The sequence below is a fragment of the Oryx dammah genome, unplaced genomic scaffold, assembly GCF_014754425.2.
Source record: "Oryx dammah isolate SB20612 unplaced genomic scaffold, SCBI_Odam_1.1 HiC_scaffold_1, whole genome shotgun sequence".
NCBI classification, from domain to species: domain Eukaryota; kingdom Metazoa; phylum Chordata; class Mammalia; order Artiodactyla; family Bovidae; genus Oryx; species Oryx dammah.
Window position 1 is genome coordinate 43,517,277 of NW_024070185.1, and position 18,959 is coordinate 43,536,235.

An 18,959-nucleotide genomic window follows, 5' to 3' on the forward strand; every position below is an offset into this window, starting at 1 on the left:
AGCAGATATAGTTCTGGTCTCCAAGGCTACCACACATAAGGTCTTAAACTAGGTTGTTTCCTGATTTTTATTTCTGTGGCCCACGCAAGTTTCCCTATGAAGAAGCCTGTGATACTGAATCTATGACATCAATATCCTCTAAGGTGCACATGTCCTAAGAAAGACAAAGGGCACGTGTGAACTATGAATTTTAATTCACTGTTTTCTTTCCACCTTAGAACAAATTAATGTTAGTTAATTCCTTTTGGAACTTTTCCCCTTAAAATCTGATTTCTCAGGAAAAACATTCACTAATTCAGTGTGCTGTCATTTAGGGCAGTGTAATCTTAGGAAGTAACTTAGAATTTGCCTGTATTTTCCACCATTTTGAGTTGGGTGGTTTTGTGCCAGGACATTAGATCATATGAAGCTTTTTATTTGAATCATGAGGGACAGTCCCCTAAGGATTTCATACACTAGAAAAGCCTACCCAACCAGCTTACACATACATGTTGCTGGATCTATTTATATTGGTGAAAATAACTTTGAAAAAGCTAGCAAGTTTATGAAATTCCATATGAGGCTCTCTCTCAAAAATCTGTTAGAAAGTAGAAAATAAATATAAAATGGAGCGTAGTCACACATAAATCTACTCTGTTTTTATCACTACCATTTGCACACTTAGAGCAAACTGGAACCAAAATCATTTTCATAAATTTTTCAAAGAGTCACTTCTTATGAAATATTGCTTGAAAAGGTCTCCACACACGTTCCTACACTGTTGGTGGGGCCACTGTGAAAAACAGTATAGAGGCTTCTTTAAAAACTGATAACAGAACTACCATATGATCCAGCAATCCCACTCCTGGGCATATATTTGGAGAAAACTCCAATTTGAAAAGATACATATACCCTATATTCACTGCAGCACTATTTACAATAGCTAAGATATTCATGCTCCTTGGAAGAAAATCTATGACCAACCTAGATAGCATACTAAAAAGCAAAGACATTACTTTGCCAAAAAGGTCCGTCTAGTCAAAGCTATGGTTTTTCCAGTGGTCATATATGGATGTGAGAGTTGGACTATAAAGAAAGCTGAGCGCCGAAGAATTGATGCTTTTGAATTGTGGTGTTGGAGAAGACTCTTGAGAGTCTCTTGGACTGCAAGGAGATCCAACCAGTCCATCCTAAAGGAAACCAGTCTTGACTATTCATTGGAAGGATTGATGCTGAAGCTTAAACTGCAATATTTGGCTACCTGATGAGCAGAAGTGACTCACTTGAAAAGACCCTGATGCTGGGAAAGATTGAAGGTGGGAGGAGAAGGGGACAACAGAGGATGAGACGGTTGGACGGTATCACCGACTCAACAGACATGAGTTTGAGTAAACTCCAGATGTTGGTTATGGATAGGGAGGCCTGGCGTGCTGCAGTCCATGGGGTCACAAAGAGTCGGACATGACTGAGCGACTAAACCAAACTGAACTGGCATTCTTTGCAGCCAAAGATGGAGAACCTCTATACCGTCAGCAAAAAAAAGTCCGAGAGCTGACTGTGGCTCGGATCATGAACTCCTTATTGCCAAATTCAGACTCAAATTGAAGAAAGTAGGGAAAACCACTAGACCATTCAGGTATGACCTAAATCAAATCCCTTATGATTATACAGCGGAAGTGACAAATAGATTTGAAGGGATTAGATCTGATAGACAGAGTGCCTGAAGAACTATGGTTGTGACATTGTACAGAAGGCAGTGATCAAGACCATCCCCAAGAAAAAGAAAGGCAAAATGGTTGTCTGAGGAGCCCTTACAAATAGCTATGAAAAGAAGAGAAGCAAAAGGCAAAAGGCAAAGGAGAAAAGGGTGTATGGTAGTAGGTGTATATTTAACTGGGATTTTAGGATGAGTAAGAGAAAAAAACTCCATGATAGAAAACAATCTTATTAAAGTGAGTATAATAGCTTCCAGTATTCTTGCCTGGAGAATCCTGTGGACAGAGGAGCCTGATGGGCTGCTGTCCATGGGGTTGCACAGAGTTGGACACGACTGAAGTGACTTAGCATGCATACATGCACTGGAGAAGGAAATGGCAACCCAATCCAGTATTCTTGCCTGGAGAATCCCAGGGACGGAGGAGCCTGTGGGCTGCCGTCTATGGGGTCGCACAGAGTCGGACACGACTGAAGCGACTTAGTAGCAGCAGCAGCAATAGCTTCCAGTTTAAAAACAATAACTAGAATAACATTAGAGGAATTCAAATTTTAATTTAATCAATAATATCGAGCATTGGCAAGGATATGGGGGGAAAGGGCAGTTTCATGCCCAGTTGGTATTGGAGTAAATTAACACAACTTTTCTGGAGAAGAGTTTGGAAGTACTTACTAGACTATATGGTTCCATTTCTACCTTCAGAAATATTCACACATGTGTAGAGGCAAATGTGAATGGATTTTCATTATGGTATCATTTATATCATGAAAAATGGAGACAACTGCAGTGTCTAACAACAGAAAAGAAGTCAATAATTTATAATATATTCCTTCACACCTGGAATGCCAGGCAGCATTTTAAAAGAAAGGGATAGATAGGTCTTTGATATGGCAAGATGCCAAACACATTATTGAAAACAATTATGCATGTATGTAAAATATGTGTGTATATATTTGGCATATATAAATATTTATATAAACTATAAGTATTCATATGTGTTTGTGAGGGGATCAAAAGAGGATCTGGAAGGCTACTCAATGATCTCTATGCAGTTTAGAGTTGGTAGAAAGAAAACAAAAAACTCTCCAAAACATAGAGAACAGACTGGAGGAGGGTTAGGAGCAAAAGGAGGATGAAATGAGTAAAGGTGATCAACCATATGGTGATGGATAGAAACCAATTATTTTGGTAGTGAGCATACTGTAGCATACATAGAAATAGAAATATAACATTGTATATGTAAAACATACAATATATAGACTATAGACTATAGACTGTTACTTCAATAAAAAATTAATCTGAGAAAAAGTTTTAAAAAGAAGAATGAGTTGAAGAGGACAGGGAGCAAGCGATTAGTGAGGCAAGAGACTAGTGTTTTACTTTGTACACTCCTTATTGCTTGATTTCTTTCTATTTAGTACACTCCTTATTGCTTGGTTTCTTTCAAAACAGGCACACACTATTTGACACATAAAATAACAAATTAAAATGAAAGCTCATTAATCACCAATTAACAACTGGTCAGGAACCATTATGTGACTTCCTCCAACTTCCCAGCCTATGAAGACACAGAGAAATGGAAACTCACCAAAACAGAAAACGTAATGCCTAAGTGTAGACAGAATTTCTGTGGATCCAATGAAGCTAGAAGGAGAAGGATGTACCATACTTTGTCTCCCCAAAGGGGAACATAGAGGATAGCATTTGTACTTTCCTTCTTGCCAGTCCCTGAATAGTCAATGTCTATAATAATAGTCAGAAATCTAAATTCCCCTTCTTCATTGTAGCGGTTTATCTACAAAGCCACTCACAGGTTCCACCTGGTTTTACTGACATGAACCATCACCAGAACCACCACCTTCCTTGCCTTTCTCTTTCTACCATCAATCTGCAACCATATAGAAACAACTCACAGAAAACAACCAGCCTAAAACATATGTAGAGTTAGGAGATGAAGGGCATCTGGCGATAATGTACTGGATGCTCCTTGCAAATAAAGTATTATGGATACACATGAGGGAGAACGCTCCTGGGAGGGGTGTGTGCTAGGAATTATAGCCTTCATGTTAGAGGATCAGATTTAGCATACCAAAGGGTCAAATAGTAGAAAAGGATGCTTTCTCAGTAAAACACTAGTCAAAGCTGTCCAGAAACTGACAATGAGTTTCAGAGTTGCACACTTCTACCTATCCATTAGCTAATTTCTGGGAAACAAACTGGTCCACTAGCCAAATGTGAAGATAACAGGGCCAATGACAAGTCTGATCTTCTATATGTTGCCAAACATAATGTTAAAACAGATATTGCTTTGTTTGGTGAAAATAAAAAGACACAAAGCTTGAATAGAATAAATATATGAATAATTACTGTTCCTACACAAGAGATAAAAACAAGTAGAGACACACAAGGGAACAGAAGCAATAATCAAAGGGGCTAATTGTCTAGACTAACATTTTAACCCAAACTTCTTAGTAAATAATATTAGGTTTGTGGATTAAATTTAAGCATGACAGCAAAAATATAAACCATTAGGAAACTTGCTAATATAGAGTTCATTAATAAATAATTTTGAATGTTAAAAAAGTATTCCTGGGTAAGGAATTTGTATCATATGAAAGACAAAGAGTGTTTTAGCAAATGAAAGCAGTCCTAGAGATAAACATGACCAGACAAAAACATTAATAGATACATGAATTTACTGAATAAGCAGAGCACCAAGGAAAACTTACAAATGGTCAGCAAATTTACAGAAAAAGGATACCAAATCTAAATAACCAAAGGAATGCAAATAAAAGACTACCTTTTCACAAAAATTAGAAATTTATGAAAAGAAAACATCCAATATTCTTGAGGATTCATGCATATATTGTTAATAATCTCTCTGATATCTTATTTCCAAATCCTTAAATTTGTGCATATACTTAAACACAGAAACCCCTCTTATAGGAATTTATTCCAAAGGAAAAAAATCACAACTAAACACAAGAATGTTGCTCTGCTGGGTATAACACTGAAAAACAGAATCATCTAAACCCGAAAATTGGTTAAATAAATTTTTGTATCTATGTATATTATACAATTATTAAAAACTGTATTGAAGAAAATATTTAATAGCAAAGAGCTAATTATCACTTACTGCAAAGACTGAAAAAACATGCTACAAATAATAATCTGACTTAAGTTTTATATAAACAAAGAAATATGATTCAAAGGTAACACATCAAATGTTAATGATGCTTATCTGTCTATAGTGAACTTGAGTTTTTTTGTTTCCCTATGATCTCTAAAATTTTTACAATGAGTATTCTAAGAAGAGTCCTTTAAGTTTGTTCAAGATAGAGAAAAAAAATTCCAATGGGAATTGCCATGAAGAATGAAAAAGTGCACTGTCCCAAACAGAAAATAAAAACCAAATGTAGCAAAATGGACCTTTCTATTTATTGGCCTTCTCAGATTTTTTTTAGAACCTTCATATCCAGAAAGTATCTCTAATTATAACATTTAAAAGCATGAGAACAACTTGTTCTGAAATCTTTTATTTATTATCAGCAAAGTATAATCTTATCTGACTGCCCAGCAAACTTGGTTTTCCATTCACTTCAGAATAGACAATAGATTAACATCTTTCTCTTAATTACTTCATACAAGCAAAGCTTTCTATTTGTCAGCTCCTGAAAATAGTATGCATACTGACATTACTCTGAAACACATCAGCACAAATTCAATGGCACATTTCCAGGAGCTGGATAAAATCCAGTCTCCAAAGTCTTTCATCGTTTATCCCACAGAAAAAAATTCTTACTGGAGTATAAGAGGGGTGAAGAAATAAGAATTCCAAATTACTTATGTGTTGTCACACATCAGGCTCTCTGATGTTTCTCTAGCCGGGTGAGTGGAGTGTGCCCCCTATTGCTGACTCTTCCCAACCAGCTCCCTAACATGTATACACAAACGCATTGAGAATTCTAGCGTTCTAGATGTTTCTCATTAGAGGCAACTGTCAAGGTCACTGGCATGGAGACATAAAGCTCAGGACAATATCAAAGAACATCTGATGAACCCAAGAGAGAAGGACCTTTTTTACTAGAAAAGTGAAAGTATTAGTCACTCAGTCATGTCTGACTCTTTGCAACCCCATAGACTACATAGCTCACTGGGCTCCTCTGTCCATCAGACTTTCTAGGCAAGAATACTGGAGAGGGTTGTCATTCCCTTCTCCAGGGGATCTTCTCAACCCAGGGATCAAACCCAGGTCTCCTGCATTGCAGGCAGCTTCTTTATCGACTGAGCCAAGAGTGACTAGAAGGCAAGTAATTTATTTCTTGGTCACAAATTTAAATGTTACCTTTAAATCTGAGGTCAAATTTTGATTCATTAACCCCTACAACGCCCCAGAAATTCATCAGAATAGAAACAAAAGATCTCTATTCTTTGTGTTTAAAATGTAACTTTCTCCTTCAATTCAGTTCAGTTCAGTCAGTCAGTAGTGTCCAACTCTTTGCAACCCCATGAATCGAAGCACGCCAGGTCTCCCTGTCCATCACCAACTCCCAGAGTCCACCCAAACCCATGTCCATCGAGTCAATGATGCCATCCAACCATCTCATCCTCTGTCCCCTTCTCCTCCTGCCCTCAATCTTTCCCAGCATCAGGGTTTTTTCCAATGAGTCAGCTCTTAGCATCAGGTGGCCTAAGTATTGGAGTTTCAGCCTCAACATCAATCCTTCCAATGAACACCCAGGACTGATCTCCTTTAGGATGGACTGGTTGGATTTTCTTACAGTCCAAGGGACTCTCAAGAGTCTTCCCCAACACCACAGTTTAAAAGCACCAATTCTTCGGTGCTCAGCATTTTTTATAGTTCAACTCTCATATCCATACATGACCACTGGAAAAACCATAGCTTTGACTAGACAGATCTTTGCTGGCAAAGTGATGTCTCTGCTTTTGAATATGCTATCTAGGTTGGTCATAACTTTCCTTCCAAGGAGTAAGCGTCTTTTAATTTCATGGCTGCAATCACCATCTGCAGTGATTTTGGAGCCCAGAAAAATAAAGTCTGACACTGTTTCCACTGTTTCCCTATCTATCTGCCATGAAGTGATGGGACCAGATGCCATGATCTTCATTTTCTGAATGTTGAGCTTTAAGCCAACTTTTTCACTCTCCTCTTTCACTTTCATCAAGAGGCTCTGTAGTTCCTCTTCACCTTCTGCCATAAGGGTGGTGTCATCTGCATATCTGAGGTTATTGATATTTCTCCCGGCAATCTTGATTCCAGCTGGTGCTTCCTCCAGCCTAGCGTTTCTCATGATGTACTCTGCATATAAGTTAAATACGCAGGGTGACAATATACAGCCTTGATGTACTCCTTTTCCTATTTGGAACCAGTCTGTTGTTCCATGTCCAGTTCTAACTGTTGCTTCCTGACCTGCATACAGGTTTCTCACGAGGCAGGTCAGGTGGTCTGGTATTCCCATCTCTTGAAGAATTTTCCACAGTTTCTTGTGATCCACAGAGTCAAAGGCTTTGGCATAGTCAATAAAACAGAAATAGATGTTTTTCTTGAACTCTCTTGTTTTTTCCATGATCCAGCGAATGTTGGCAATTTGATCTCTGGTTCCTCTGCCTTTTCTAAAACCAGCTTGAACATCAGGAAGTTCATGGTTCATGTATTGCTGAAGCCTGGCTTGGAGAATTTTGAACATTACGTTACTAGCGTGTGAGATGAGTGCAATTGTGCGGTAGTTTGAGCATTCTTTGGCATTGCCTTTCTTTGGGATTGGAATGAAAACGGACCTTTTCCAGCCCTGTGGCCACTGCTGAGTTTTCCAAATTTGCTGGCATATTGAGTGCAGTACTTTCACAGCATCATCTTTCAGGATTTGAAATAACTCAACTGGAATTCCATCACCTCCACTAGCTTTGTTTGTAGTGATACTTCCTAAGGCCCACTTGACTTCACATTCCAGGATGTCTGGTTCTAGGTGACTGATCACACCATCGTGATTATCTGGATCGTGAAGATGTTTTTGGTATAGTTCTTCTGCATATTCTTGCCACCTCTTCTTAGTATCTTCTGCTTCTGTTAGGTCCCTACCATTTCTGTCCTTTATCAATAGGTGAGTGGATAAATAAAACTATGAGTAAATCCATGCAATGGAATATTATCCAGCAAAAAACAAAATGAGCTATCAAGTCACAAAAAGACATAGAGGGACACGGAAGAAACATAAGTGGTTGCCAGGAAGGGATGACCAGACAGCACACAAGGGATTTTTAGGACAGTGAAAAAATTCAGGATGATACTCCAGTGGCAGATAAACGTCATTATACATTTGTCAAAACCACAGAACATACAACATGAAAAATAAGCCTTATAGTAGACTATGGAATTTAGTTAATAATAATGTATCAACACTGGCTCATCAATTGTATCAAATGTTCCATACTTAGGTAAAATTCTATCAAGGAAGGATAAATTAATCAGAGAAAGTTGCACAAGAAAAATTTGATTTGACCTTTTATCCACAGGTAGGATTTGGAAGATTGATGAAAGAAGAGACGGCATGCCCAGAGGGGAGACAGCAAGAGCAAAGGTGTGGGGGAAGGAGTGAGTTGGTCACATGGGGCAACGGTGAGAAAGAGGCCAGCCCAGAGAAAGGATGGGGCTCCAGGAGTTCAGCGATATAGTTTCAGTCGATAGAGTAGAGCCAGATTGTTAAAATCCTTGAAAGGCAAGCAGGTGGTGTTTATATTTGATACAGCAGAAAATAGGGCGCCTTAGAAGGTGTTTGAGCAGAAGAGTAATAGAAAATATAGTCAAATCCTCACTAGTAATGGATTTTGTATTTGCAAATTTACCTTTATGGTAAAATTTATTTATAATCTCCAAAATCAATAGTCATGGCCATTTAAGGACAAAAAAAAATATATCCCAATATATTAAAAATAAGAGGGAAATGTGTAAGACGTAGTATTTGAGAATTCTCAGTATTTCTTTCTAATCAATTTTCTTATGAGCCTCAACTGTTTTTTAAAAGTTTATTAATTTTTTTAAAGTTATCAAAAAAAGCTAACAATATAAAGTAAATATACAAGTGAAGAGGGAAAAAAATGAACTTACTTCCGATTCACAATTAGCCACTCCCGAATATAGGTCTGAACACAGTCCCTGACGTGTGGGTCAAATTCAACCCTAGTGAGATGGAAAAAAACATAAAACAAGTTATCACCAGGTAAAAACAATGAAGCAATCCTTTATCATAATCAAGGAAAGCAGCATGATTTCAAAGCCGTATCAACTGAGAATGGGAAGGATGTTGTTTTCCAATCCTTTCAAGTATCTGAAATATTCCTAAGGCAGTAACATTTTTACTTTGATGAGACAAACATGTTGGCATTTTATGCTTTGTGCGTTTTCTTTATTACAGAGAACCATGTTAGACTATACCTATCCCTGAAGGCATTCTGACACAAGACAGGTAGAGCTAGCTGTAATCACACAGAAAACAGAAGAATAAGTACAGACAGACACCAACCTGTCCCAAGGGTGATCTGGGCATATTTTTGCTCATGTGTAACCGTTAGGACTTGCATGTTTTCTTTTTGGAAGTCCATGAGAGAGTTGTCTTGTGCTTTCGGGAGCTGACAGGCCCTGGCTTTGGTTGGTGATTACTAAGTCAGGTGGCTTTTGTCTACTGGTATAGAGTGAGTCATGAGAGAGACTCTTGGAATACTTCAGAGTCTGGAAATTGGAAATCATTAATTCCCCACAATAGCAAAGGTGTTTTTGTTTTGTGTTGTTTTACTGTTCTTCCAAATGTGTTGGTACTATAAATAAACAGGTCTAAATGCTCTAAGTTATCATTTTCTGGTTCGTAAAAAGACGGACAGTACCTGCCTTGTGGACTGCCTGCTAGTTTTAGACGGAATATTGTAAATGTCAGATGTGTGGTCTCTGGACCCTAACCACCCAAAACCTCAGCCCCATTCCTTATTCCTTATGTGACCTTGGGCCAATCACTGAACCCTTCTCAGTTTTCTCATCATACGTGGTGACGGCAGTCATGCAGTGCTCCTTGGGAGAGCTGTGACAAAGATGAAGTCAGTCTGTGAGGTTCTGAGATGAGGGTCTGGCACACAGTGAGACCTTCCTGTGACAGGTCACATTCGTGTGCCATTCCTTCTGCACTAGACACTAGGGCAATCCCTCTATGTGTATTAATTCAGTTAATGTCAGTCAGCTCCACAGAACAGGCACTAATATTATTCTCATTTTGCAGAGGGAGGAGATGAAAACATCTTGCTCAAAGTCACTCGGCAAGTGGAAGAGCAAGAACTTGACAGGATGTTCACTTGGGCGTGTAGGCTTACACCCACTGCACTATCACACCTCAACACCGAGTTCCTAGGTAGGCAAGTGGGTTCAACAGGAGTCAGCTGCTGTTTGCTCTGAGGATGATGATACTTTCCTGGGCTTTAATTATACACCAGACTTTGGGGCAACAATTGAAACAGTAGAGATTCTGAAAGCCATCAGACAGATAATGTGTTAGTTATCAATTCTGGTGACAGGGCAATATTATGCTCAAAAACTGATGGTAGGAAAAAATTATCTCTTCTATCAAATTTCAAAAAAAGAATCCTCCTACATGTAAACTGACTGTATTTTAAACAGGCTTTCCCAAGATTCTGATCTCATTTGAAGACAACCATATATTTTACACAAAGAAATAAAACTAAATGATTCTCTACCAAAGGTAACAATAATAGATGTTACCAATGTAAGAGTCACATCAGAACAAACGGACTGACAACAGGGAAGAATGTTTCCCAAGGATCACCATGATTTTGTTTTCTGGGAAGTGAGTGTCTTCAAAATGTTAAGAGCTGAGAATGTGGTCAGCTCTTCTATGTGAATAAGAACTATCTAAACAAAGAACAAAGGGTCAAAATAATACCGTGTCATTGTCATCCAACTTCCTAAACGGTGATGAAATAAAATCCAAACTAAAACTGAAATATCCCCAGGTAATGAGGGCAGCAGCCTGTTTCACGATACCTTTTCCAGGACTTTTTGGGAAAGAAGAGAAGGTTGAAAATGTCCAGGAGGATGTGAATCTTAATCTGCTTTAGAAAATGAATGCAAATAAAAGCTCATCCTAAACTTCCAAAGAGACACTGCTTTCTACACTATGGAAATAAAGATGTTACATCTAAAAATAATTCCATCGTTTGATACCAATGTCCACACCTGTGACCACATGGATTAACCCACTGAAGAAACTCAACCCTAAGTTGCTATTCACATATTCACACTACAGAGCTTTCCCCATTGTTTTTCCACTTGACAAAACTTGCTTCAAAAGCAGGAACTTGGCCTTATTCATCTTTCTATCCCTGTTCTCAGCACACAGGAGATGCTCAAGAAAAGTGGATTGAACTTACTTTTGTGACTTGATCCAGTCTCATATATGGGAAACAATTAAAATGCTTCTGAATGGAAGCAGTTCAATGATTATTATTTTCAGAAACTGAGATTTCCTGAGGTCTCATGACACCCATGGTCACTGAGCTGACACCTGGGCAGTCTGGGTCTAGAGCCTGCGCTCTTCACTTCTTCTTAAGAAGTCCATTTTGTCCCACTGCAGTCCTTTAACTGTCTTAGACCCCAAGTGGCTTTTCAAAGCCTTTGGTCAAACCAATTCAAAAACTATCTACCTGGAAGTGATAGTACCATAGAAGTTATCCTGCACATCTTGATAGATTTGAGTAATGTCACTTGTAAGAAAGTCCAGAATTAGGGTTTCTCCCCCTTACCACGAACAGTCACGACAGTCATAATCCCATCCACATTTTCAAAAAACAGTTTACCCTTCATCCGGCAAAGAGGGCTGCAAAGTTCGACATTCCTTCGGCATGAACACCACATCCAAGTCGTCCTCAGAGAAGTCTCCCAGCTCCTGGGCAAGCTCCACATCCAGGCTGTTCAGGTGTGTCATCAGAAGTCCTTCAAAGTCCACTGGCTCCACTGGGTCATAGAACTGAGGCTGGGGACAGGGAAAGGACAAGGACGTTCCCACACGGTTTGGGATAAAAGCACTAAGGTGACAGTAGATGCATGCCTTGCCCTCCCTCTCCTCCCAGCTAAGTGGGGCTGTGTTTAGAGAAGATGTCAAACACAGAAGCGGTGATACGGAAAGGAAAAGAAATGCAGCGTGGAGAGTCAAGTCAGAACACGGTGGGTAATTAAAATCACACCCCAAGGCAGAATTTTTCTCTGTTTAATTGCATCTTGATGAGGATTCCTAAGGAGATCCAAAATGAAATCACAAGGTTTTGCTGCATTTTTATAATTTCTCTTGCCAAAGCTCTCTGAGGCCATGTTTAGCCAAACATAGTGAAGCAGCGAACTGCAGGCAATTTTCTAGAAATTCAGGTAAAGTCAACTCAGAGTATTCAGGTACAGTGTTTTATTTGGCCTGACTCATCCTCTACACTGATTCTTGAAAGCACTTCATTTGTAATCACAGCCCACAGTGAACCAGCCTGGGTAGCTGGGACACTCCAGAAGAAACTGTCACTGACTGCACTTAAATGAGCAAACTAAGGACAATGGGCTAAGTATTCATAAGGCTAAATGTACTTGCCTTAAAAGGATTGTTTTGGAGGGATTTTTTGGTGTTGATTTTTGTTTTGGTGTTTGTTTGTCTTTTTCTCCTGCTCTTCAATTATATCTTTCCACAGTGGGGTCGGGGGAGAAATGTTAAAAATAGATGGTAATTTAAAAATTAATTTTCCTCAGATGGTAAAAGAAAATGTATGAAAGTGTTAGTCTCTCAGTCACATCCAACATTTTTCGACCCCCTGGACTATAACCCACCAGGCTCCTCTGCCCACGGGATTCTCCAGGCAGGAATACTAGAATACTCCAGACATTCCCTTTTGCAAGGGATCTTCCCAACCCAGGGATTGAACCCGGGTCTCCCACACTGCAGGCTGATTCTTTACCCTCTGAGCCACCAGGTGGTAAAAGAAACAGTTGGCAATTCAACAAATATTTTTTCTACCTTGTGAAACTCACTTAGACTTAGGAAACCACTGCCTTAACAGAATAAAGATAATTTAGATCAAGTTGACATGTGTAGTAGTGGTAGAAGTAGTGGTAATAACAACAATAGCAGGAGCAGCTCCGTGGCGTTCATTTATGGCAGACTATTTGAAGTCATCAGTCCAGCAAACACCCCAGATTCTTGACTTGTACTGTCTCGCTCTGAAACAAGGACAGATCCAAAGAAAGTGCTGACAAAACCGGTTTTTCATCATCCTGAAACCGTACACCAGACTAGATGTAAGGCTCCAGGTTGGAGAAGGGGAAGAAAGTGTCATGGAAGAGGCAAGAAGATTAGCGAATGTAAGTGTGGCTTGCCCTGTCTCCTCTCACCTCTATGTCCCTGGTGGTGGTGGAGACACAAGTGACATAGGGAAGCGTGAGGACAAAGCTGACAAGGGAACAAACACAGGCCTTCCTTGTCTGAGATTTTTGAAGGGCTGGCTCACATAATGCCCTATGGCAGCTGAATCAAAGAGGGCAGAAGGGAATGGAACAGGAAATCCTTCACTAGGAGAGAGCAGACACTCCACTGGTAGCCCAAGGCTCTATGAGACATGACTGAGGACACAGAAGTCTCCCTGGGCTCTGACTGGGGACCTGGAGGTCACTAAGAAGAGGAGCACAGTTCTTAGAGTGGGCCTCTCCAAATGAAGCAGCTGGGGCCAGCAGCAGGCTCAGAGAGCCTGGGGTCAGCCTATGCAGAAGCAGGTGGGGACAGAGTTTGCAAAAAGATACTGTTGACATCTGCCAAGGGGAACAACAGGCATTATACATGCACAGAACCAAAAAAAAAAATCTACTGTAGACTGTCATGAGACCAAACCCCCAAAAGAAAGCAGACTTTCCCACTCCCTACCACAACATGGCACAGAGTTCAAGGAAAGGGACTGAAATGACTTCACCTTGAAATGAAGAGGCTGCACCGTTTACATACTTCACTTTATTACTATTAACTTTATACCCTTGAACTAGAAGTTGTTGAGCACTACATGCCAAGAAGTTGTCATTCTAGACATTATCTTATTTAATCCTCACCAGAACTCTGTAAGGTTTTATTTTACAGATGAGGACACTGAAGGCTAGAAATTTAATAATTCACCCAGGTATGACTCCATAGCTGGGAACTAGTCCATGTGGAATTCAAATCTAAGGAGACTTCTAATTTTGCTTTCTCTTGCAGGTTCTCCATGCAATCTAAATTTCCAGAAATAATTAAAACATGAGACAGCAGTAAGTGTGTTTAGAAGAGAGTTAAAAATCCATTTACTACTACACACAAGCTCTACTCTGAACTTCCCTTGAGAATGGCTCCTCAAATTAATAATAGTGAAGTAATTCATTAAAATAATACTAAAAATAAATTTATCATAAGGAATATCAATTATTTAAGCAGAGGCACTGAAAAGCTACACTGAAAAATTACACTGAAGCAAAATTTGCAGCAATGTGGATACTGGCGCTAATTAACTAGTAAGTAGAAGCTTCCATTCCTGCTTCCGGAATGAAGCAGGGCAAAGACTAATAGAGTTTTGACCAGAAATGCACTGGTCATAGCAAACACCCTCTTCCAACAACATAAGAGAAGACTCTACACATGGACATCACCAGATGGTCAACACTGAAATCAGACTGATTATATTCTATGCAGCCAAAGATGGAGAAGCTCTATACAGTCTACAAAAACAAGTCCGAGAGCTGACTGTGGCTCAGATCATGAACTCCTTATTGCCAAATTCAGACTCAAATTGAAGAAAGTAGGGAAAACCGCTAGACCATTAAGGTATGACCTAAATCAAATCCCTTATGATTATACAGTGGAAGTGAGAAATAGATTTAAGGGCCTAGATCTGATAGATAGAGTGCCTGATGAACTATGGACGGAGGTTCGTGTCATTGTACAGGAAACAAGGATTAAGACCATCCCCATGGAAAAGGAATGCAAAAAAGCAAAATGGCTGTCTAGGGAAGCCTTACAAATAGCTGTGAAAAGAAGAGAAGTGAAAAGCAAAGGAGAAAAGGAAAGATATAAGCATCTGAATGCAGAGTTCCAAAGAATAGCAAGAAGAGATGAGAAAGCCTTCTTCAGCGATCAATGCAGAGAAATAGAGGAAAACAACAGAATGGGAAAGACTGGAGATCTCTTCAAGAAAATTAGAGATACCAAGGGAACATTTCATGCAAAGATGGGCTCGATAAAGGACAGAAATGGTATGGACCTAACAGAAGCAGAAGATATAAAGAAGAGGTGGCAAGAATACACAGAAGAACTATACAAAAAAGATCTTCACGACCCACATAATTACGATGGTGTGATCACTCACCTAGAGCCAGACATCCTGGAATGTGAAGTCAAGTGGGCCTTAGGAAGCATAACTATGAACAAAGCTAGTGGAGGTGATGGAATTCCAGTTAAGCTATTTCAAATCCTGACAGATGATGCTGTGAAAGTGCTGCACTCAATATGCCAGCAAATTTGGAAAACTCAGCAGTGGCCACAGGACTGGAAAAGGTCCGTTTTCATTCCAATCCCAAAGAAAGGCAATGCCAAAGAATGCTCAAACTACCGCACAATTGCACTCATCTCACACGCTAGTAACGTAATGTTCAAAATTCTCCAAGCCAGGCTTCAGCAATACGTGCACCGTGAACTTCCTGATGTTCAAGTTAGTTTTAGAAAAGGCAGAGGAACCAGAGATCAAATTGCCAACATCCGCTGGCTCATGGAAAAAGCAAGAGAGTTCCAGAAAAACATCTATTTCTGCTTTATTGACTATGCCAAAGCCTTTGACTGTGTGGATCACAAGAAACTGGAAAATTCTTCAAGAGATGGGAATACCAGACCACCTGACCTGCCTCTTGAGAAACCTGTATGCAGGTCAGGAAGCAACAGTTAGAACTGGACATGGAACAACAGACTGGTTCCAAATAGGAAAAGGAGTATATCAAGGCTGTATATTGTCACCCTGCATATGTATTTAACTTATACGCAGAGTACATCATGAAAAATGCTGGGCTGGAAGAAGCACAAGCTGGAATCAAGATTGCCAGGAGAAATATCAATAACCTCAGATATGCAGACACCACCCTTATGGTAGAAAGTGAAGCGGAACTCAAAAGCCTCTTGATGAAAGTGAAAGAGGAGAGTGAAAAAGTTGGCTTAAAGCTCAACATTCAGAAAACGAAGATCATGGCATCTGGTCCCATCACTTCATAGGAAATAGATGGGGAAACAGTGGAAACAGTGTCAGACTTTATTTTTCTGGGCTCCAAAATCACTGCAGATGGTGATTGCAGCAATGAAATTAAAAGACTCTTACCTCTTGGAGGAAAAGTTATGACCAACCTAGATAGCATATTCAAAAGCAGAGACATTACTTTGCCAACAAAGGTCTGTCTAGTCAAGGCTATGGTTTTTCCAGTGGTCATGTATGGATGTGAGAGTTGGACTGTGAAGAAAGCTGAGCGCCCAAGAATTGATGCTTTTGAAGTGTGGGGTTGGAGAAGACTCTTGAGAGTCCCCTGGACTGCAAGGAGATCCAACCAGTCCATTCTGAAGGAGATCAGCCCTGGGATTTCTTTGGAAGGAATGATGCTAAAGCTCAAGCTCCAGTACTTTGGCCACCTCATGTGAAGTGTTGACTCATTGGAAAAGACTCTGATGCTGGGATGGATTGGGGGCAGGAGAAGGGGAAGACAGAGGATGATATGGCTGGATGGCATCACTGACTTGATGGACGTGAGTCTGTGTGAACTCTGGGAGTTGATGATGGACAGGGAGGCCTGGAGTGCTGCGATTCATGGGGTTGAAAAGAGTCGGACACGACTGAGCAACTGAACTGAACTGAACTGAGAAACTTCCATAGAGAAATGGCATTTGTGTGAAATCATCAGAGAGAAAAAACATTTAGGTCCAGTCTGAGTATTATAATTGTCACATCCCTAAAATTTAAAAGGGCTTCCCTGGTGGCTCAGACAGTAAAGAATCTGCCTGCAATGTGAGAAACCCAGGTTTGATCCCTGGATCGGGAAGATATTCTGGAGAAGGGAATGGCAACCCACTCCAGCATTCTTGCTTAGAGAATTCCATGGACAGAGGAGCCTGGCAGGCTACAGTCCATGGGATCGCAGAGTTAGACACTGAGTGATTGAGCAACTAATACTTTCACTTTTTAAAATTCAAAGTCACAAGCATTAGAAAAAATGCCTGGCTGATAATGGCACCTGTCACCGATTGGACAGGCTTCCCAAGAGCCAGGGAAAAAGGACAGCTGACTTCCTCATTCAGCAATTACTTGCTGAACATCTACTAAATGCATGTCACTGGGGGACTTGCCTGGTAGTCCAGTGGCACTCCCAATGCAAAAGGCCCAGGTTTGATCCCTGGTTGGGGAACTAGATCCCGCATGCTGCAACTAGAAGGTCCCAAGTGTCACAACTAAGACCCAGTGCAGCTGAATAAATAATCAATAGAAACAAATATTTTTAAAAAATAAATAAACACAAGTCACCGAGCTGGCCCTTATGGAGCTGCTCTTTCTACAGATCTTGAGTCGACTGTGGGACAGGGAAGTCTGACACTTTTTCACATAGAGAATAATGCTATCTTTGGAGGGGGGAGCTATGAAAAAGTATATAGCATCATCACTGAACACTGTGTGGCAATGTGCCAAATGCAATGTGCACAATGGATCATAAAGTCATAATACTCTTAAGGTGTGAATCTACTTCAGGACTGAAGAAACTATAAAAATAAGCCATAATGATAGAATTACTGAGCATTAGTCTAACACTACACATAGCCAGCATTTAATAACTAGTCACCCCACACTTTCTATGCCGAAACTAACAAGGGAGGAAACTGTTGTTGCAAAGATGATATAAACTAGCCCTGCTGTTGGCAAGTGAGTGGAGATGCCAGCTACTGTTAACTAGGCCTCTGAGTAAGTTGCTCCTCTTGCATACTCAAATAATAAACAGGAACCAAAAGAGATTTCTGTTCTCCAAGTTATCTGAAGTCAGTCTCAAGAGTGGGTTTTATATATTATGAAGCAGTCAACACATACACACATACACAGTGCTATTTAGGTATATACAAATATTGAGGAGATTTACAGTGGTATTGTGTTTCACTGGGCTGAAGTTTGGGAATGGAGTGGGGCGGGGTGGGGGGGATGTTCTAAGATCAGTCCCTCGGCCTCTTGGGAGAACAAAAGTCAAACATGAAAATTTATTGTTTTTGTTTTCTCTGCTACTGAGTTATACGTGACCTTCTAATCAGTGGAGACTCAGACTAGTTTAAACGGTCCAAAGTAATTTTAAGTTCATCTTATCCAAGGAATTATCATTTGTTAAAATAATGTATGAAAAAAATCTAAATAATCAAAACAAAAACCAAAAAAAAATAAAACTTAAGATAGCAAATTATCCTAAATCAGACTTTGACTGTAATGGCTTTGTCATGTGTCAACTTGGCTCAGCAGAACTACATTCCTCCAAATTGCCTTCCTAGTATTTTTCCAGGTGTGGTGGGCTACAGGGGTGTTCTCTTGCCAGAACTGGAGGACAGACAGGAGGCTGCAGTTATTCGGTAGCATACACATACCTACTGATACAATCAAGACCTGTTGAAGTGCTGCTGTAATGTGACATTACAGACATTACAGACTTAAGTTAATCAAAAGGGAGATTAGCCTGGGTGGCCTGACTTAACCAGTTGGATGCCTTTTCAAAGAGGGTGGAGGCTCTCTGGAATTTCCAGGGCTTCAAGCTTTAGATCACACCCATGGAGTTCCAGCATGTTACGATCTTATCTTCCTGATAGCCCTGTGGACCTCAAGCTTGCTTAGCCAGCCACCACCAGTGGGTAAGCCAATGCCTTGTAATCAATTCCTTATCATACGCGAAGATACATCTCCTACCAGCTCCACTGCTCCAGTTGAATCCAGACTAATACACCTACTTTCACTCCTTCAACATATACAAACTGGTGTCCTAAGCAGTCCAGCAGTAGGCCAAGGAGAGGCAGTCAATGCCTTCAATTTTCAACACTCCTCTAGTGAAGATTTGTGCAGTCTTTCTAGCTATTTTTCCCCCCCAGAGGTCTGATCAACTGAAGACTAGAAATAGACAAAAATAGTATAAATACTTTAA

At 40.0% G+C, this 18,959-nt stretch overlaps 1 protein-coding gene across 2 annotated transcripts in view; it reads right to left on the reverse strand.

The window, feature by feature from the left end:
- Positions 1-18,959, reverse strand: part of DOCK8 (dedicator of cytokinesis 8) — a 237,852-nt gene that overhangs the window by 151,185 nt on the left and 67,708 nt on the right. For both annotated transcript variants that reach the window (XM_040248157.1, XM_040248226.1), the window contains 2 exons: positions 11,570-11,745; positions 8,820-8,891 (listed from right to left, as the gene is read on the reverse strand). In XM_040248157.1, the coding sequence (XP_040104091.1) occupies positions 8,820-8,891; positions 11,570-11,745 (248 nt within the window). The remainder of the gene's footprint in view (positions 1-8,819; positions 8,892-11,569; positions 11,746-18,959) is intronic.